This window comes from Rattus norvegicus, chromosome 1 (genome assembly GCF_036323735.1).
Source record: "Rattus norvegicus strain BN/NHsdMcwi chromosome 1, GRCr8, whole genome shotgun sequence".
NCBI lineage: Eukaryota > Metazoa > Chordata > Mammalia > Rodentia > Muridae > Rattus > Rattus norvegicus.
Window position 1 is genome coordinate 8,794,458 of NC_086019.1, and position 22,566 is coordinate 8,817,023.

General features: G+C 41.1%; 1 protein-coding gene across 15 annotated transcripts in view; it reads right to left on the reverse strand.

Moving 5' to 3' along the window:
• Positions 1-22,566, reverse strand: part of Utrn (utrophin) — a 503,427-nt gene that overhangs the window by 253,397 nt on the left and 227,464 nt on the right. For 14 of the 15 annotated variants that reach the window (XR_010063620.1, XM_008758594.4, XM_008758593.3 and 11 more), the window contains 5 exons: positions 21,158-21,233; positions 18,422-18,627; positions 16,037-16,154; positions 11,578-11,783; positions 9,393-9,547 (listed from right to left, as the gene is read on the reverse strand). Coding sequence is in view for 14 of the 15 variants with exons in the window: in XM_008758594.4 (XP_008756816.1) it covers positions 9,393-9,547; positions 11,578-11,783; positions 16,037-16,154; positions 18,422-18,627; positions 21,158-21,233 (761 nt within the window). In the remaining variant the exon portion in view is untranslated. Of the gene's footprint in view, positions 1-9,392; positions 9,548-11,577; positions 11,784-16,036; positions 16,155-18,421; positions 18,628-21,157; positions 21,234-22,566 lie in introns of those variants that run through there. The other variant, XM_063281985.1, reaches the window with a different exon arrangement.

Consider the following 22,566-nt stretch of genomic DNA (forward strand, 5'->3'; position numbering starts at 1 on the left):
CCGTTTTGTCCTAATGACAGTGTCCTTTGCCTTCCAGAAGCTTTGCAGTTTTATGAGGTCCCATTTGTCCATTCTTGATCTTAGAGAATAAGCCACTGGTGTTTTGTTCAGGAAATTTTCCCAACTGCCGATGTGTTCAAGGCTCATCCCCATTTTTTCTTCTATTAGTTTGAGTGTTTCTGGTTTTACACGTAGAGGTCCTTGATCCACTTGGACCTAACCTTTGTGTAGGGGGATAAGAATGGATCGATTTGCATTTTTCTACATGCTGACCTCCAGTTGAAACAGCATCATTTGTTGAAAATGCTATCTTTACTCCAATGGATGGTGTTAGCTCCTTTGTCAAAGATCAACTGACCATAGGTGTGTGAGTTCATTTCTGGGTCTTCAATTCTATACCATTAATCTACCTGCCTGTCTCTGTACCAATACCATACAGTTTTTATCCCTATTGCTGTGTAATACTGCTAAAGGTCAGGGATAATGATTAACCCAGAAGTTCTTTTATTGTTGAAGATAGTTTTCCCTCTCCTGGGTTTTTTTTTTTTTTTTTTTTGTTATTCCAGATGAATTTACAAATTGCTCTTTCTAACTCTAAGAAGAATTGAGTTGGAATTTTGATGGGGATTACATTGAATCTATAGATTGCTTTTAGAAAAATGGCCATTTTTACTATATTAATCCTGCCAATCCATGAGCATGGGAGGTCTTCTAATCTTCTGAGATCTTCTTCAGTTTCTTTCTTCAGAGACTTGAAGTTCTTGTCATACAGATCTTTCACTTGCTTGGTTAGAATCACACTGAGGTATTTTATGTTATTTGAGACTATTGTGAAGGGTATCATTTCCCTAGTTCTTTCTCAGCCTGTTTATCCTTTGAGTAGAGGAAGGCTACTGATTTGTTTGAGTTAATTTTATACCCAGTCACTTTGCTGAAGTTGTTTATCAGGCTTAGAAGTTCTCTGGTGGAACTTTTGGGGTCACTTAAGTACATTATCATATCATCTGCAAAGTGATATTTTGACTTCTTCCTTTCCAATTTGTATCCCTTTGACCTCCTTTTATTGTCTGACTGCTCTGGCTAGGAATTCGAGGACTATATTGAATAAGTAGGGAGAGAGTGAGCAGCCTTGTCTAGTCCTTGATTTTGGTGGGATTGCTTCAAGTTTCTCTCTATTTAGATTGAAGGGGTGTTGAATTTTGTCAAATGCTTTCTCAGCATCTAATGAAATGATCATGTGATTATTCTCTTTGACTTTGTTTATATAGTGGATTACATTGACAGATTTCCATATATTGAACCATCCCTGCCTCCCTGGGATGAAGCCTACTTGGTCATTATGGATGATAATTTTGATGTGTTCTTGGATTTGGTTTGTGAGAATTTAACTGAGTATTTTTGTGTTGATAATCATAAGGGAAGTTGGTCTGAAGTTTTCTTTCTTGGTTGGGTCTTTGAATGGTTTAGGTATAACCATAATTGTGGCTTCATAAGAGGAATTGTGTAGTGCTCCTTCTGTTTCTCTTTTGTGGAATAGTTTGGACAGTGTTGGTATGAGATCTTCAATGAAGGTCTGATAGAATTCTGCACTAAACAGATCTGGTTCTGCGCTTTTTTTGGTTGGAAGACTTTTAATAACTGCTTCTATTTCTTTAGGAGTTATGAGAGTGATTAGATGGTTTATCTGATCCTGATTTAACTTTGGTACCTGGTATCTGTCTAGAAAATTGTCCATTTCATCCAGATTTTCCAGTTTTGTTGAATATAGGCTTTTGTAATAGGATCTGATGATTTTTTTTGAATTTCCCAGATTCTGTTGTTATGTCTCCCTTTTCATTTCTGATTTTGTTAATTGGCATACACTTTCGGTGCCCTCTGGTTAGTCTGGCTAAGGGTTTATCTATCTCGTTGATTTTCTCAAAGAACCAGCTCCTGCTTTTGTTGATTATTTGTATAGTTCTTTTTGTTTCCACTTGGTTGATTTGAGCCCTGAGTTTATTTCATGCTGACTACTCCTCTTGGGTGTATTTGCTTCTTTTTGTTCTAGAGCTTTCAGGTGTGCTGTCAAACTGCTCATGTATGCTCTCTCAAGTTTCTTTTTGGAGACACTCAGAGCTTTGAGTTTTTCTCTGAGCACAGCTTTCATTGTGTCCCATAAGTTTGGGTATGTTGTACCTTCATTTTCATTAAATTCTAAAAAGTCTTTAATTTCTTTATTTCTTCCTTGACCAGGTTATCATTGAGTAGAGCGTTGTTCAATTTCCATGTGTATGTGGGCTTTCTGTCATTTATGTTGTTATTGAAGACCAGCCTTAGTCCGTGGTTATCTGATAGGATGCATGGGATTATTTCACTCTTCTGGTATATGTTGAGGCCTGTTTTATGACGGATTACATGATCAATTTTGGAGAAGGTACCATGAGGTGCTGAGAAGAAGGGATATTCTTTTGTTTTAGGATGAAATATTCTATAAATATCTGTTAAACCTATTTGGCTAGGAAGTTCTGTTATTTTCTCTATGACTCTGTTAAGTTTCTGTTTCCATGATCTGTCTGTCCACTGCTGAGAGTGGTATGTTGAAATCTTCCACTTATTGTGTGATGTGCAATGTGTGCTTTGAACTTTAGTAAGGTTTCTTTTATGAATGTAGGTGCCCTTGCATTTGGAGCGTTGATATTCAGAATTGAGAGTTCTTCTTGGTGAATTTCTCCTTTGATGAAAATAAAGTCTCCTTCCTGATCTTTTTTTTTTCTGATAACTTTTAGTTAAAAGTCAATTTTATTCAATATTAGAATAGCTACTCCAGCTTGCTTCTTCAGACCGTTTGCTTGGAAAATTGTTTTCCAGCCTTTTACTCTGAGGTAGTGTCTGTCTTTGTCACTGAGGTGTGTTTCCTGTAGGCAGTAAAATGTGGGGTCCACTTTACACATCCAGTCTCTTAGTCTATGTCTTTTTATTGGGGAAACGAGTCCATTGACGTTGAGAGATATTAAGGAATGGTGATTGTTGTTTCCTGTTATTTTTGTTGTTAGAGGTGGAATTATGTCTGTGTGCCTGTCTTCTTTTGGGTTTGTTGCAAAGAGATTACTTTCTTGCTTTTTCTAAGGTGTAGTTTCCTTCCTTGTGTTGGAGTTTTTCATCTATTATCCTTTGTAGGGCTGGATTTGTGGAAAGTTATTGTGTAAATTTGGTTTTGCATGGAATATCTTGTTTTCTCCTTCTATGTTAATTGAGAGTTTTGCTGGATACAGTAACCTGGACTGGCATTTGTGTTCTCTTAGGTCTGTATGACATCTGCCCAGAATCTTCTGGCCTTCATAGTCTCTGGTGAGAAGTCTGGTGTAATTCTGATAGGTCTCCCTTTATGTTTTACTTGACCTTTTTCCCTTACTGCTTTTAATATTCTTTCTTTGTTTTGTGCATTTGGTGTTTTGACTATTATGTGATGGGAGGAGTTTCTTTTCTGGTCCAATCTATTTGGAGTTCTGTAGGCTTCTTGTATGTTTATGGGCATCTCTTTATTAAGTTTAGGGAAATTTCCTTCTATAATTTTGTTAAGATATTTATTGGTTCTTTAATTTGAGAATCTTCACTCTCTTCTATACCTGTAATCCTTAGGTTTTATCTTTTCATTGTTTCCTGGATTTCCTAGATGTTTTGAGCTAAGAGCTTTTTGCATTTTAAATTATCTTTGATGGTTCTGTCAATGTTTTGTGTGGTATCTTCTGACCCTGAGATTCTCTCTTCTATCTCTTGTATTCTGTGATGTTTCTGTCTATAACTCCTGATCTCTTTCCTAGGTTTTCTATCTCCAGGGTTGTCTCCATTTGTGCTTTCTTTATTGTTTCTATTTCCATTTTTAAATCCTAGATGGTTTTGTTCAATTCCTTCACCTGGTTGGTTATGTTTTCTTTCTAATTCTTTAAGGGATTTTTGTATTTCCTCTTTAAGGGCTTCTATGTGTTTACTTGTGTTATCCTGAATTTCTTTAAGGCAGTTAGTTACATCCTTCTTAAAGTCCTCTATCATCATCATGAGATATGATTTTAATCCAAATATTGCTTTTCCAGTGTGTTTGGATCTCCAGTATTTGCTGTGGTGAGAGAAGTGGGCTCTGATGATGCCAAGTAGTCTTGATTTCTGTTGCTTAGGTTCCTGCACTTGCCTCTTGCCATCAGGTTGTCTCTAGTGTTAACTTGTCTTGCTGTCTCTGACAGTGGCTTGACCCTCCTGTAAGCCTGTGTCTCAGCAGTCATGTAGACCTGTTTTCTTTCAGTTGTATCTGTACAGAGAGCTGTGGGACTGGGTCAGCTCTGGGTGCAGGCAGAAACTGGAAGGGTCCTGTCCCAGACCACTCCTGGGTTTGTGTGTCCTGAGTCCCCCAGGTGGTTCACTTGAAGCAAAAGAGTTGGTCTTACCTCTGCTCCCAGGAGTGCCAGTTCTCCTGGAGACTTGCTTTCACCTCTGGGTACAGGCAGAAACCGGAAGGGTCCTAGGTTCCTGTACCCAGAGGGAACAGAGGGCACTAGGCAGGTTCCTCTTGGGCCAGGAATGTGAACAGAAGTAGTTGTCCCCTCTCAGCTCTCAGAATTGTCCTTACTTCTGACAGTCCATGGGATCTGGGTACAGCTCCAGGTGCAGGCAGAAACCAGAAGGATCCTTGCCCCTGACTGCTCTTAGGTTCCTGTATCCAGAGGGCACTAGGCAGGTTCCTCTTGGGCAAAGAATGTGAGCAGAAATAGTTATCTCCCCTGAGCTCTCAGAAATGTCTGCAGTTCTGAGAGTTCAGCTCTTTACCCTATGGGATTTGGGTATAGAGGGGTACAGGACAGGTTCAGCTCTGAAAGCCGAAACTGGAAGTGTGCTGTCCCAGACTGCTCCTGTGTTTTTGTGTCCTGAGGTTACCAGGCAGGTAGTTTGGAGCAGAAGATTCAATCTAACCTCTGCTCTCAGGTGTCTCAGAGTTCCTGGCAACTGGCTTTCAGCTCTAGGCTCAGGCAGAAACCAGAAGGGTCCTGCCTCTGACTGCTCCTAGGTTTCTAGGTTTCTGAAGCTTTTCTTTTAATATTTACTGCAACATCACAGTTGAAATTACTGTTTCATTTTTAAAAACTAGTTAACATGATATATAAATTGCCTTCTGGTTTATGTTTAAAATATACATGAATTTTTATTAGCTAATTAAATATGGTGCTGGTATGGTACAAGGCTTCACAAATGCTACACTCCCCAACTTACATAGTATGTTTAAAACATAATAAATTTTGTGTTTAGATTTGAGCATCATCTCCTATACGTGGCACTAGGTGTCTGTAAATACATACCCGCAAGTCCAAACCACTTCTGGTTCCAAGCATTTCAGATAAAGTTTACTCAACTTGTGCAAACACTTTTGACTATCGAAATTTGCAATAAGTAATTAGTTAAGTGTCATTAAAAATGCAAAGCAGAGATCTAAGAATTCCTGCACCTTTCAAAATGAATGTATGTATATTACAGATCATCTTCTAGGAGATTTACGGAAGCAACTAAATATAGTAATCTTTATGCCGCAGGAGGAAGTTATACCCACTGCATAAAGACTGTAATTACCGCCCTCACATCAAAGGGCAGCTGTCTATTATCGGGGATGTTTGGGACTTATACACTGCAGATAAGGGAATGAGGACCTTTAAATGTGAATGGTCAGTTTCAATTCATCTGAACGGAAGGCTGATATTAAACTTTAGGAATTACAGCCACTAACATTATCATTGCATATGCAAGTATGATACCCCTTCACCTCTGCACAATTCCACTGACAATGATGTATATTCAGAGCTCAGCTGTGCAGTAGGAGGAAGTGATGACAAAGGCCTGTCGGGGACATCAGAGTGGCACGGTGGTCATGTGCTCGAGCTTGCTCTATTATTCATGCGCGCTCTCATATCTTTAATCTGATCTGTTCTCCATACACAGCACAGATAAGTGCCAGTAAATAGAACCGCAGATCTGAGAAGCAAGTGCACAGAGAGAGCATTCACCAGCCAGAGCTGTCACTCTGATAACAAAGAAGAAAAATTATAAACTCTTGGTAAAGGAAGTAAGAGCCTGGCTGTGTAGGCAAAAAGGCAAAAATTCGAATTCCAGAGACGCTTGATGAGCTGTGTAACTCTGGGGAACTCTCTACCACCTCTGTACGGCCATGTACAGCCAACGCAATGCTAAAGGGGAGGCTTCTTGTCCTTTAAGATGGTGGGCGAACTATAGGAGAGCTGTGTGAACTGCCTACTGCGGTGAGAGACCATGAGAAAGCTCCGGGACGCTCACAGCAGCCACTCACAGGAGACAGCAGCTGATTCAGTTTGTCATGCATGTTTCAGAATTGAGAACATGGCTTTCGATCTTAAGAAACTGTCGTTCATGTTCTGTGTGACTTTTTATTTTCACCGAGCTTGACAGTGTTAGGCTGGCCCACATGCTCTCAAAGGAACTGCTAAGTAGATCTACCCCTCAGAGCAGTAGTAGAAGGACTGACTGACTTCCTGTCTCACTAAAAAGCTTAAGTGCATAGAATATGGAAGCAAACAGCACAGGACACTCACTATTGATAAAGCTCCAAAGACTATGCAGGAAAATTCCAAGTTTGATCCTGCTCTGAGGTACACTGCAAGTTCAGCTATGTCAGTAAGACTCTGCTCTGTCCCCAGGATAATTCACTAAAATTTAAGGGGGACAGGGTCTCAAAAGCTTCCTGTGGAAGATAATTTTAAAAGTGGAGAAATGTTGGTCTAAAGTTTGTCTTAAGAAGAGCAATGTCAAAAACACAAAAGAAGGTTAATATAATCTCGCACCTTGCTTAAGAAAGTAAGGAATAGTTTATATATTCCCAAGAGGTGTGTATTTACGATAGTTAACGATTTGAAAGACACTCGATTTCGATATAGAAGCTGTAGCCGTCACTCAGGAAGGATTCTGTGAGCCAAGGTTTTGTTGTATTTTCCCCAATGACATAAAGAACAATACGACCTAAGCCATGTCTAAATATTAATAGGAATTCTCATTTCCAAAACAACTCAGAAACAAAATGAACTAAAGCAAGGGTTTGCACCACGACAAAACTGGAGCTCTGTGGCTATCTCAACTTTGATAAATGAGAGACCACCTTGGAATATAATTTGTTTTTAATTGCCTCTTCCATCTAACTTAACTGCTGTGGACTGTTTTAGGGTATTTACAAAGTCAAGCCTCAGTGGTGCTAAACAAAGCAGACTGCTTATTTCAAAGCAAGTGCTCGACTTTTCAGAAATGCTTACCCAAAAACAGAGCCATGCTTCTTACCCATGGAATTTCTGCACATGAATGAGTTTGAAGAAGTATCTTGCTCACTGCTATTTTTAACCCACCTCCCTCCCTATTTTAGTTATGAGACTGATCCAAAGAACATGTCATGATATAAGAATGCTATACTGATAAAACCACCAAGATCACAGCCATTGACCCTGAACTTCTGGCAAAGCTGTGTGTTTGTTAGGGTACCTAGTGAGAACCTGAGTCAGTAACTAACACACATGCATTCTCATGCTCTCCCCATAGAATCTTCTTCAAGGAGTTTCAGAACCATGTTAAAGAATCTAACAATGATCATCAGAAGTCAAAAACAGTGGTTTGGTGCAGAAAGGTGCATTCTACCAAAGCCTAGCACCCTGAGTTAGAGTTCTGGAACATAAGCAGCAGATAAAGAGAACCAACTCCTACAAGTGATTCTCTGACCTCTATACAAGTACAGTGGCACCCATGGATATACTCATGTATGCACACATACACATAGGCGCACATGCATACATACATGTGCATATACATATGCACATACACATGCATACATGTGCACACACCCACACATACATGCAGTGCATGTATGCACACAGGAGTACATGCACACACACATGTGCATACACATACATACCCATGTGCACACACAGACATACATGCAGTACACACATGTATACATACACATACATGCCCATATGGACACGCGCCCACGCACACAGATAGACACATATGCATACACAATTTAAAACACAACTAGAGGCAAAAATACTTCTGTGTTAGTTACCATTAAATTTTTGGAATTATTTTAACATAAAAATGTTCTGATATCAGTTTTATCTACTACAAAATAAATACGTTTTGATATTGTGATGGTTTGCATATGCTTGGCCCAGGGAGTGGCCCTATTAGAAGATGTGGCCTTATTGGAGGAAGTGTGTCACTGTGGGGTAGGCTTGGAGACCCTCCTCCTAGCTGCCTGAGGATGCTCAGCCTGTTCCTGGCTTCCTTCAGATGAAGATATTGAACTCAGCTCCTCCTGCGCCATGCCTGCCTGGATGCTGCTGTGCCCCCGCCTTGATGATAATGGACTGAACCTCTCAACCTGTAAGCCAGCCCCAATTAAATGTTGTCCTTTACAAGACTTACATTGGTCATGGTGTCTGTTCACAGCAGTAAAACCCTAACCAAGACAGATATCAAAATCATTTTTAGTAAATTGCACTTAACACAGAAAAGAAGCCGTAATTTCACTTACATATGGGCCCTGCCCGTATGATGTATAAAATAAATATTTAACTGATGATGGACAACACACAGAATATGGAAAAACACTAATTACTGCCTATGCTTTCTCAAACTTGCGAGAAGAAGTGAGCAAAATCCTCTCTAATAAATACATATGCTGCTTCAGTCTTTTCTGTACATAAAGATAAGACGATGATGGGAAAAAAGATAATAAATTAACCAAAACTGGACACAGAGACTATTTCAGAGGTCAGGTGATAGGTCCACAGTGACTGGTTCTCATTTGAAAATATCCCAGCCAAGGTTGGGGATTTAGCTCAGTGGTAGAGCGCTTGCCTAGCAAGTGCAAGGCCCTGGGTTCGGTCCCCAGCTCCGAAAAAAAGAAAAAAGAAAAAAAAGAAAGAAATTAACAACGAAAATATCCCAGCCAAATATCACAGGTGATCACAGTAACAGTGGGTGCTAATATTACCCTGATGTAGTTACATCTATCTGTGTCCTATTCCGGAGAACTACAAAGTGTATTCTAAATAATAATTCAAAGAGGCATGGGGGGGGGGGGAAATAAGAAAACTTGAAAAAAAAATACTAGCAAGGTTTATTTAAAGAAAAAATGCAGTGTTAGAATTTCAAGAAGATGTAAAAATGCACTCTGCACAAAATATAATGGTGTGTATTTTCTTCATCAGAACTTAAAAGTAGAAAAAATTAATAATAAAACACACTTCTGACATTTGCCTATTGAGCTTGTTTCCATGAAAAAGCGAAGGAAACGCGAAGGAAACGGGATGCTCAGGTAGGCGATGCACATGCTCCCGCCCAGGCTTTCTGATTACCTTTGTTTGAGATTGATCCATGACGTTTTCAAGTACTCTGTGGTTTCTTCCACATTCCTGGTGTCATCACTACTGTATTCTTCCAGAAGTTTCTGCAGGACGTTATCAAATGCCATGATGACACCATCGCCAGAACCCAGTTCTTGAAGCAAGAGCTAGGGTGTAAGTTGAGGCACAGTTAGAACTGGTCAGTCAGTAACTATTACTACCCATTTCTGGTCACTCAATAACTAGCAATACCCACCCATGGCCACTCAGTAACTAGTACTACACAACCCTCATATTCCTGGAAAGTTTTAGCACATTTTAGACACAGAAATCATGAGAAGAAAGCAAGAGGACAAATTCTCAAGTATAAGCCAAAACAATCAAACTAAAGTAATTCTAGAAGTAGCAAAAAAAAGAAGATTTCCACCATGGTAGTCTGGAGTTCCAAGCAAGTCAAGAGGTGGACACCCTCTTCTGACCTCCATAGACACCTCCATTCATGCACACATGCCCACCTTCCCAACACACATATACACATACTTTAAAAAGCATAAAAATACACATTTAAAAGAGCAAGCGCCTGAGGGATCAGGTACCTAGTGGGTGAGAGTAAAATATTACTCACGGAGATACCATGGTGGAAATCCTCTGCCCCTTAACACCAGATCAGTCCAAGTGTTTGCAAAGACAACAGTTTGAATGGATCAGGCAGCCTATCGTGATTTGTTCAGCATTCACCTAAACGTCTACCCAGATGCTCAGTGTATCACAGGCACAACCCTCTCCATGGTGTCTCAACCCTGGTGTGGGTGGGGGAGGACCTCTCAATCAAGGGCAGCTGATGTCATTTATGTCTGTAATGTTTTTGTAGCAATTGTGGAAAAAAAAGCCCACCCTTAAGGCTTCAGAAGGAACATACACATTGCTCATTACAGTAGCAGAGAGTCAGTGTCCAGTACTTGTGAAATACTGCCCCCAAACCTTTCCACTCCATGGATATCAAATTCACACACATCCCCTTAGAGAAAATGGTATAGCGTTTGCACACTAAGATGTGCACGCCCTCCAGTACACTTTAACCTGTGGGTCGAGAACCACTTTGGAAGTCAAACTACCCTCTCACAGGGGTTGCATATCAAATACCCTGTATGTCAGGTATTTACATTACGATTCATAACAGGAGCAAAACTTCAGTTATGAAGTAGCAAGAGCAATAATGTTATGGTTGTGGGTCACCACAACATAAGGAGCTCTGTTAAAGGGGCCACAGCATGAGGAAGGTTGAGAACCACTGGCTTAAAACAACATCAGTGCTTCATAATTAGCTGTCATATTGATGTTGTCACAGGGTAATGACAAGCCAACAAAAAATCCATGTGTTCAGTTAAAAATCTGTAGACATGAACAGTACAGATGGGAAGGCCAACTGCACTCTGGATTTGTGGATAGAAACACTGGTGGACGTTTTTAATTAGATTCTTCTAGTCATGTGTACAAACGCTTTGCTCTTACTTTGGGGCAGTCAACAGACATCATGAACACAGAGAACAGTTCAGAAACTAACACACTTAGTCAGCTGGGTTTTAAATGATGCCCGTGAGAAGTCCTTGTGTGCAGAGATGTGAGGCAATATTTGCAGGTTTTCAATTTTCCTCCTACATTTTTCTAGATTACTATATTCTTCCTAAGCATACATTTTCATCTCGGGCAATCAGAAGGGCAAACACAAAGTGTAAACCACACATCCAACACAAGAAGTTTTCTGACTGTAGAAGGAATGTTTAAATAACACCCTTTAAGCCATAAGTGTTCGATATTCCCAATACTATAGTGAAATTGGTCGTGAAAGCCGTTGCTACTGATAAACACGGGCATTAGAGAAATGGCACTGAGGTATGACTTGGCTTGCACACTACACAAGTACTCAAGATGGAGGTCTCATGCGATTTTATACATTTAAAATAATGAGGTTTCCTTTGTAGACGCTAACTAAGGCTCCACTCTTAGAGTGCAGATTCCTGCTCATTATGTCTTTAGACAAATTCCCAAAAATAACAAAACCCCTGTGATTAAATCCCCATAAATGTCAACATGTATGTCTAAGAACTTGGGAAAACAAGTTCTTAGTTATAGTTAACAATATAAAACAGGAAAGTCCACCAAATGACTGCACCGAAAACTAGCCAATGTGCCTCACTTGATTGTCAGAAACTTGTTTGCTAAGCGGGTCCCGGCGGGCCTGCTGAAGCATGTAGAAGCGGGCCTCGTGTTTCCTCATGAGCTCTTCCGTCTCTTCTCTGTGGTCGTCCCACTGCAGGCTGTCCACGACCATGTCCTCCAACTGCTGCCGCCGCAGCTCCACACCATGCTGGGTACTCTCCCACTGGGTCTTCAGCTTTTCCACTGGGGAGTGGGATTAAAAGGAAACCATTTAAAGTGGCCACCGGGGAAGGAGAAGACCGGGTCCTAAACATGTCCGAAATAGATCTAGGCAGAGTGAAAGATTACAAACATATCTTAAAGGAGCTCTAATGTACATCGGCCACAACATTATGCATATGGTATAATATGTTATTATATACTATATAGTTAGGAATGCTATATAGCTATACACAGGGGTTGGAGAAATAGCTCACACATATGTACACTGTGTCACAAAATATACTACACATCAAATGTATAAACATAGGTGTATGTAGACAGGGTTTCGTAACCCATGCTGGTTCCTACTAGAGATTCTATTGGCTCAGCTTCCTGCGTGCTGAGATTATCAACCTATTCCACCGTTCCCCGCTCACCAATTTTAATTCCTTCCGTGCATCTGACACACCCAGTAACCACTGAGCTACATACATGGCTCTTCTAAAGTGCTTTATTTATGTAAGTCAATCCTTCCCCAGACTCGCCTTGAACTTGCAACTCCCCTGCTGTGCTGTCCCATGTACCTCAGTTTACATACAGGACTGGGCCACCTCGCCAAGTACATTTCTAAAACTCTCCCTGAACAGGGAACCTTGAATACAGTTTATATTAAATACACTAGTCATCTAATAACAAAAATATCTCCTAAATTGATATGAAAAATAAAGACAGCTCCCTAGTTTCTGTATTCACACAACCTGGTTTGACAATGACACCTAATGGCAGGATAGGATAGGACTTCAGCAAAAGAAGAAAAAAACAACAAGGTCTCCTTCTGCCTAACAATGACAGTCCCTCAGGCAAAGAGTACTGTTTACATTTGTTCTAGCCTAGCATGAGGCCTTTCTGACAGGCAGTATTTTACATGTTCAAGTTCAACAGAAATACTGAGAATGAGGAAATTGCAAGTTCTGCATACCCATGAGTCCACAGTCATAAGATTCCATGCTGGCTTTTTAACCCCTGCCCCTCATACAATATTTCTCCTTTCATTCCTGTTTTCTCTGTCGCTGCCTTTTATCCTTACCTTCTCTCTTACCCCTCCCCAACACTCTCTCCTGCCTTTCCTTTACCTTTATTTTAAAATCATGGATCTATAAAGAGACAGAGACCTATGGAAATGTAAACTTTGGTCCATTACTGCAAGGAAAGCTCATGGTTGTGGGCTGAAGTAAGTAAGTAACAGTTCTATGTGTTAACCCATGAAGGGTGTTAGCCCATGAAGGGCAAGCACAAGGCTCGGGGATGCTCTGGATGCTGAACAACCCCAGGGGCGCAGAAAAAGAAGCCCAAGAAGAACTCAAGTACAAGACAAAACTCCAACCCAAAATCTAGTGTCGCTGCTCCTGCAGAAGGCCCAGGTTCAGGCCCCAACGCTAACAGGAAGGCTCCTAGACATCTGTTACTCCAGTCTTAGGAGATCTAATGCCCTAATGTGTCTTCTATGGGTGCCAGCACACATGTGGTGAACATATTTACATGCCATACAGACTTACACGCAGTCAAGACATACACACACACACACACACACACACAGTTTTTGAAAAATGAAAAGATCATGGTTTAGTTGCAATGGGACAGTCTGGTAAAATTATTAAGGTTACATATGTTTATTGTAAATCATAAAGCTGTGGACTTAAAGAGTTTTTTAGAAGTCTGAGAGACGGGGCTGGGGATTTAGCTCAGTGGTAGAGCGCTTACCTAGGAAGCGCAAGGCCCTGGGTTCGGTCCCCAGCTCCAAAAAAAAAAAAAAAAAAAAAAAAAAAACCTAGAAGTCTGAGAGACAAACGTGTCATAAACTCCATTAAACTGTTCACTGAGTTATAATTTTTTTAAAAAAACAGTCCATTGATACTCCCTGTTGTATGTTGTTTTCATAATCTAGGGAAATTGCTGAAAGTTTTAACTCAAGGGTAGGAAAGACAAAACCATCATGATAGTCTACTTCTCATAAGAACTTACGGCCAATTTTACTACAGGTACAGCTCACTGATTTCCACAAATGCAAGCTAAAGCATTGAGTGACAGCAAATACCACTGGTTTATCATTAAAATCATCCCACTCATTGTAAATTATATTTACATATAATTTATTACATATAGTTTTACATAAAATTACATATAATTTTACATAGTAAAAACTATTAGTGCCACAGGAGCTGGTAAGGGCTCTTTGCATACAATAATGATGAAGGCTAATTAGCTGGGGATGGGGATTAGAGGAGGAGAGGAAGAAGAGGAAGAGGGAAGAGGAGGAGGAGACAGATAACCAGAGATGGAAATAAGTGAGAAGGGAAAATATTCAGGAGATAGAAACCTTGTTGTCAAAGGGGGGGGGGCGCAGAGGAAGAGGGAGGAGGGGAGAGGCTGGAAGGAGGGGAGAAGGAAGGAAAGGAGGGAGGGACAAAGGGAGGGAAGGAGAGAGAGACAGAGAAAGAGACAAGAGAAAGAGAGAGAGAGAGAGAGAGAGAGAGAGAGGCGCAAGTATGTGTTAGGGTTGTTGCTCAGCCAAGAGAGTGCTTTCCTAGCATGCAGAAGATCCTAGGCTCAACCAGCAGTAACTGTCTAAGCTTGCCATGGGGCTGCCAGCCAGCAGCCAGCAGCCCACTTGCTCAGGAAGCAGAGGCAAGACACTCAGAAAGTCAAGGCAAGTTTGAAGCTCATGTGGGCCAAAAAAAAAAAGAAAAGGAGGAAGGAAAGAAGGAAGGAAGGAAGGGAGGGAGGGAGGGAGGGAGGGAGGGAGGGAGGGAGGAAGGAAGGAAGGAAGGAAGAAAGAAAGAAAGAAAGAAAGAAAGAAAGAAAGAAAGAAAGAAAGAAAGATCTATTAAAATAAGTCCTGAAAAGATGATCAGAAAGAAAAATGGAATGTGGCTGGAAATGGTTTGGTGCTGAAAACAGAGAAGATGTCCCACCAAGAGGAGGAGGAAAGAGGAGTCCAGAGTGCTGCCTCATAAAAGCTCCACGGTCAGTCAATTAGCAAAGTCAGAAAGACTGAAGGAAAGTGGCTCTTGGAGTAGAATAAGTCAGTGCTTTCCATCACTCAAAGTCTCCAGCGAACTGTCTCCTTCAGTAACCACTGTGCTCCATTTATTTTAAGAGCCAAACCCATCTATTATGCTATTCCCTCCCTCGAGAACAATTCAACTTTATTCGCCCAGTTTCTATTCTCACATGGATTTGAGACCCCTCACGGTCTGCCTAGCGGGAGAACCAGAGACCAGAAAGGTGAGCATGCACAGCCTGTGCATGGGAGAGAAGATTAGATCTGCAGCGAATTTATGGGGAAGGAGGCTGGAGCAGGAACTAAAAATAGAAAACGGCAGTCCATGGGGGAACATAGGTGGGTGGAAGGATTCACAAAGGGGGTGGCACGTGAGCTGCTGAGTAATCTCACCCCAGGAGAAGAGCAAAATTGAGGTTGGGAGGGGGTGAGTATGAATAAAATTAAATGGCCGGAATGTCAGGAGCTTTGGACAGGGATCCAGAATAGGTCTGCAGGGGACAGGGGCTGAGGAGAAAGATTATGATGGCCACCAGACACCGCTGTTGAGAGCCCACACTTGGTTCCATGTGTGACACAGACATAGGATCCTCAGCTCCAACACTAACTCCAAACAGGGACACTGGCTTGTTAGTGTCTCATACGTTCGTTCTGTTGGCTGCTTAATTTTCTTTTTAACTGAGCCATCCCCAAATGAAAGCCAATCACGTGGCGCGTATGGAGTGAATTCTCACATAAGCTGAATAGAAATGGTGACAGCCAGTCTCAGTGAGTAAGGCACGATGGGAGAATGGATTTATGTGACCGTGAGCTTGGCTAGCTTTATTCCGTTTCATGCCTTAAAAAAATATCCTAATGTTGGCCAGGCGTGGTGGTTCATGCCCTCAATCCCAGCACTCAGAAGGCAGAGGCAGGCAGATATTTTTACTTCCAGGCCAACCTGGTCTACAAAGCGAATTCCAGGACAACCATGGCTCTGTCTCAGAAGAAAAAAAAATAGAAAAAAATCCAACTATAAGAGAAAAAAATTAAATGTAAAAGAGTTCAGAAGGGAGGTATAGGTATGAAGAAAGTGTCAAAAAAATTGAAGAAAAAAGAGAAAGAGAAGTATTTTCTTCTAAAAGAAGAGTTCCGATTACCAAATAACATTTATTTCTAGAATAATCTCTGAAGATATGTTTGCCAGTGTTAAGGGAAAAGGTTGATAATATAAAGGACGTTTCTTCAAACTTACATTTTTCCGTGATTGCTGTTCTCAAATCTGAACTGGAAGCTTTGTTTTTCAAATTCTGGGCCAATGTGAATACAAAATCCAGCTGAGGATGGCGCTGTTCTAAGTCAGCCTTTGTGATCTGCGAAGAGACAAGATCACTGGGATTTTAATGCATCCTAAGACAAGCCCCTAACTACAGAGCAGGTGCATTTTCCTCCTCTCAGGGACAATGAAACATTATCGATGGAGCAAAGGAAAACCAGTCAGAGTCAGAGGCCTTAGGTTCAAATCTCAGGTCTTCCATAACCAGGAAAGACATCTTCCCCCTCTGTGGGTCCCCCAGCTCAGTTGCATCAAGTCTAAGGACATTAAATCAAGGAACTCTCACTGAAAATGCTCTGAAAACATTAGCAATAATTGCTACTGACTCCTCATGTACCTGTCCTATATCAGATATGAACGCATATGTGAGTCCTTCTAGAACAGTGGTTCTCAACCTGAGGGTTGCAAGTCCTTTGGCAAGCCTCCAGGTCCCAACATGTTTATATTACAATTTATAACAGTAGTGAAATTACAGTTATGAAGTAGCAACAGAAATAATGTTATGGATGGAACTGCATTAAAGGGGCCCAGCGTGAGGAAGTTCGAGAACCACTGCTGTAGAAAGATTGAGAACGGCATATTAGAAAAGCAGTAATTACAGTAACTGCAAATGAATCAACTTAATAAGCCACCCTTTTTTTCATGGACTATGTGTCTTAGCTGATAAATAGAATGAGGGCTAAGAATTCCAGGAAGAGTCCATTCTAATTCTAGAATTAATAAATAGCAAAAAGATTAGAAAACACAATTCACAGTCGGTACAAACACTGTGTCAAAGGATTTGTCCAGCCAGCTCCCTCTGGGCAAACTACTTCTCTACACCTCAATGACTCCTACAGGAATAAGTATGTCCAAATGAGTGACTCCTATTCCAGTTCTAGATCCCAGAGCTTCTGTGAATGCTGCTGACTTTCTTCCTTCTGCACAACAGACTCAAAACTAAATCACTCAAATGGTCATCTGTGCTTTGCTTCTCCTCCTCCTTCCTCTACATCCTTTGCTGGAAACGGCATCATCTCAGCCCCTCACAAAGGCTCACAGCTTTGCACGCCCCTTCCCAAAGAGCCAAGTTGCCTTTTCCAAAAGAAAAAAACATTTCTTGCACAAATGTTGACCCTAAAGTTTCTTATCAACCCCCAAGCCCCTGCCTCCTGTCCCCTACAATAGAATGGTACTCACTTTATTTCTCATAATCCCACCTCCTGCTCCCATGGTTACTGAAGCAGCCCCTCCTCAGCTTGTCTCCTCTAACATGTGGCTGACACTTCCCTGGGACATTCATTAGAAGCTATTGTCAGAGAAAACCACCTGCTTGATGTGCCCACCTCCTTGACCTTTTAAAACAACAGCGCTCAATCTTCCTAACGCTGCAAACCCTAATACAGTTCCTCAGGTTGTGGTGACCCAACCATAGAATTATTTTTGTCGCTACTTCAAAACTGTATAATTTAGCTATCATAATTTGAATTGTAATATATTGATTTTCAGTGGTATTAGGCGATTCCAAAATGGCAGAGACCCACAGGTTGAGAACCACTGGTTTAGGAGCTCAACATCCCTGGTGATCTGGGAGTGAATCAGCACCTACCATACCAGACTGTTATGACAGCAGTGAGATAATAGATGTGACAATAAGAAAATATTCAACGCGTATCAAGCACTTAGTAGATACTATCATTGGTACTATTTTATTATGCATTTCTATCTAAAATGTTCTTCTCAGTGTTACTCTGTAACAGATAAGCTATAACCCAGCATATACTAAGCATGGAAAAAGAATTTTTCAAGTTGCTACCTGGTAGTCCATATTCTGTAAGAGGAAAAAAAATACATATATCATCAGAAGACATTCATTTCTAAGGTCAGAAATGAAATGAACTCCTTATCGAATCTCGAATGAAAATGAAGGCTGAGAAATTATTCTGCACTGCGCTTGGGCATTAAATGGAAAGGTAGCTACCAGTCATGGGCTGTCCGGCTTTACCGTCTCAGTGCTGAACTTTCACACTGAGCCTTCAGTTCTATTTGATCAACCTGAGCTAATGGAAGAAAAGCTTTTCTCTTCAGAGTTACCCCTGCATGGCTGCCTGGCTTTACCATCTCAACACGAAAATTTCACACTGGGCCTTCAGTTCTGTTCAACCTGAGTTCACGGAAGAAAAGCTTTTCTCTTCAGAGTTACCCCTGGATGGCTGCCTGGCGGAGAAAGAATACTGCAAAGCTTGTTTTCCCTAAATTTAGGATAAACAGCAGAGACCCAAGGAGAGGGCACCACCCCGGCGAGCCTTCACATTCTGCACCTACTTTCATCCGGGAAACTGTCTTATTGATCTCCTTCACGTCCCCCACAGTGACAATGTTGGACTTCAGCATTTGGTCGATCAACACCAGCCAGTCAGCCAGTTCGGTGATGGTTTTATCCAAATCAGCAGGAACTGAGATCTCGGGGCCACGCAGAGGAGCATCCGATGCAGATGATACTAGCGCCACCTTTTGGACATTGGGATGAGCTGAAACAGGAGATGTAGCAAAAGGGGAAATAATCAACAGGATGCACTGATGGACATACGGAGTGAGGACATGCTCACATGTGTATTTAAGTAAAATTTCAGTTCTCCGAGAAGTTATTTTTAGGTTGAAATGGCACGAATTAAGACCACCACATGCATTTAATAGCCATAGATCCAATACAACACAGCCCTATCAACAGTGCACATACAGTCAACATTAACACAAAAAACAAAGCATTGAACAAAGCGCGAGTGAACACACGCACACACCATGATACAATTAGAAGCATCATTTCATTGTGTCAGGATACCTTAATTATAAGGCAAATGTATTCCTAATTTTTCTGTTCTTTTCATTTAACTTTACGGCATATTCACCCTTTATTTTACCTCTCTGTCTCCACACACTGTCTGAGACACAGGGTCTCAAAGTGTAGCCCTCCTGAGTTCTCAGATTAAAAGCCCACGCCAGCACGCCTGGACTGCACGTCTCATCCTTATCTAACATAATGTGAAGATCTACGTAGGAAATGACACAAACATTCACTGACTTTGACAACACTCCTTCCTTCCGCTACACATCGGGCCCGCATGCAGAATTCTCCTGAAATCCATTCCTTACCGAAGAGCTTAAGGGGAAAATCTTTTTGTCTACAGAACTTTCCATATTTCCAATCTCCAATGTAGCAGAGATTTCCAAAGTAAAATCACTGGATCAGACAACATTTTTAAATTCAGGAATTTAACCTCCTTGCCAAACAGAATTTGCATATCCAACAACTAACAGGGCTGCATGTCTGTGCAAACCTGATCCCATTATTGGAATAGACGTATTACTAATGAAGCTCTGTTCATGCTTCTAAGCCAAATACGGTGTATTTAGCATCTGTGTGCTTTGGTTTGGGTTTTTGTTTTTTGTTTCGTTTGTTTGTTTCTTTGTTTGGAATCTGCTTCCTTATCAATTTGGAAGAAAAGATCGCCCCTTGCCTCCGAAATGAAAGCAACATTACTGTCTGGGCTGGGGTTTTTTTTTTCCTCCTATTTTATTTTTGAAATGTGCCTGTCCTCCCTTCCTCTCTCTCCTCCTCCTCAAGTCCTTTTACTTTGTAACTACTCACGTCTTAAACAAACTTGAGGAAACCGAAATCTTTCTGAGGGGAGCTGTCCTCCTATGGTTTTATTTTATTTTATTATGTTTATTTTATTTATCGTTGTTCCCATTTATTACTTATCTATTCTTAATTGGATTTTTTATTTTCATCTTATTTTTATTTATTTATTTGAGTTATTTGATTTTTATTTACTTTTGTTTTTTGTTATTTACTTTTGTTTTGATTTTTATTTACTCCTTTTGTCCGAGGAACCGGTTCTCTCCTTCACAGCAGCAGAAGGATCTCACGTGCTCTCCCCAGAGGTTTTAAAATAAATTCTTGTCTTCTCCAAAGATTGGGTGAATGTCTTCTTTCTCTGTTTTGTACTTGTTTTAGTTTTTATTTCTGTTACATGTATGAGTGTGTGCCTGGATATATATACTCACATCCTATGCATGCCTGATGCCTACAGGGGCCAAAAGAGGCCATCTAGTCCCCAGGAAAATGGCAGCAAGCTACCATGTGTGTGCTGGGGGTCAACCTTGGATCTTTTGGAAAAACAGTCAGTAGTCTTAGACACTAAGCCACCTCTTCGATCCCTTGCTTTTGTTTTTGTTTTTGTTCTTAGTTTGTTTTTGTTTTTTGTTTTTGTTTAAGAGAAGTTGACAGTTGGTTTCAATGCAACATGCAGTTAAGACAAAAACTAAGTCTACCTGGCACCTAGTATAAATTCAGTATAATTCTAATAAAAAGCCCCAACAGGTATGCATGCAGCTTGGCAAAATCATAGATACAAATTTCTAGTTGTTCAATAAGAAAGAAAGGGACCCTCTTCTTCCCCCGAAAAAAGGCTTATAAAGATATTTGTATAAGGAGATCTGCCTGCCAGCTATTGAGTTACAGCTTTGACCAACAATAATAAGCTCAGATTTCCAAACAGAAGCCCAGGAGAGAAGACCCATGGTGCAGAGGAGCAGAACACAGTGGCCAGCTGAGTTAGCCAGGCCACAGTGACAGTGGCTATATGGACTACTTGCGACGGAAATAGAAGGAAATAAACAGGAATCATGAGAAAACACACAGCGCTCTGAATAACTAAAGGAGTATTTGCTGGTGCATGGCTTCCTGGGAGATGCAGCCCTCGAGACCCCACCATCAGGGGTTACACCCGATGACTTGAAAAGGTGCATCTCTTCATTAAATTAGCTCAATATTTTCCACCTTTCCCCCTCCTTCCTTCAGCAGGACCCATGGCCATCCAGGTACATCTTTGACTTGGGAAACAACAAGTCTTTCCCCATGCTGAGCATCCAGTCTGAATTCAGATTATGAAGAGCAATTGTGTATTGTTTTTCATTAAGTTCTTCCAATAGGATGCTCACACTGTAAGTCTGTCTGTGTTGATAAAAATAACTCCGAAAGAACAAACGCATTCTTACCAGCAATCCTTGTCTGTGGGGCAGAGCAGGGGTCTTGGGTGCGTGTCTTCAGTAGGCTAGGCACCTCTCTGCATATCTGTAGCATCAAGAACACACGAAGAAGACAAAGATGATTGTATCTTCAAAAGACAACCACTCTTCTAAACGACAGCTCAGTTGATTTTCTTTCAGTTTCCACCTCAGCTTGCATCTGTATCTTCACCACCCACTGCAATCTTACTGGAGACCTTACCTCCCCTGACATCAAGGGCAAGGATGCCAAGCAGTGACTCCCAGGATGCCAACCAGTCCTCATGTGTGACTCATTTGTACCATTGAAGCTGCCTATTTCCATCACAACTCCTGTCCTGTAGATACCCCATGAGTCTGACCAATCTCCTGCTTCTCTAAGTTTCCTTCACCATCTGTCAAATGTCATCACTGTGCAGGATAAACCTTTGATCTTTTTCACTCTTCATTCCCTACACGGAGTTTTCAGAGGCTCAAGAACTCCCCACAATAATATACCGTCCACTCAGCTTTCTGTCAAACAGATATTCGGACATATCCAAACTTCAATTCATGAGTCTATCTTTCCGGGAACTGCCTTTTGTAAGCATCTCTCAAAACTCTACCGCATTGCTTCATACCCTGACTCCATCCTTCAGGGCAGTATAGCTACGGAATCCTTCTAACGGAAGTCTATTTATAAATAACCAACTGCTGTCTATTTCCCTCAAAGTAGTGAATTCTTCTCATGATGGAGCCCAAATTCCATAGAGCACCACATCTGGTCAATGTAGCAGACTCTGGTCTCTGAGACAATGTCTCAGGTGACTTTTATGTAAAAGTCTATTGTGGAACACAGATGCACGTCACTGATTCTGTGTCCTCTAGAGCCTTCCACTTGCTGCATTTCCCCTGTACAAAGCCTGTTCCTTCATCCTCCACCTAAGCCGCACTTATCTTTTATTTATAACTTAGCCTAGATAAGATCTTCTCCCACAGGCCTTCCTTGGTTACTCTACAGTATGCTAAGTGTCCCCCGGATGTTCCTCGATTCCAATTTTTAATGGTTGGTCTCTTTGTTTTAACCATGACAAACTTTCTGGGTGATAAAAAAAAAAATATCGTTTTTCCTATATTCCTCATCCTTAACGCGGAGCCCTGCCTGAACCAGGGATGTAGTGAAAACCTGCTAAGTATATAAAAGAACTCAATGAGTAAAATATTCCAGAGTAGCAGTTCCTAACATGTGTGAGATTTGCCCCACAGAAAGCACTGCTTTGTCTTAGATGTCATAACTGCCCAAAGTGGACAATATTAAAATCTATGTTAATTGAATTCCTGCGTTAACAGAAGCTTCAATGCTGTCTATCACCGTGCTCCCCAACTGACGACAGTACCCTTTCCTCTGCTATCCCAACCAA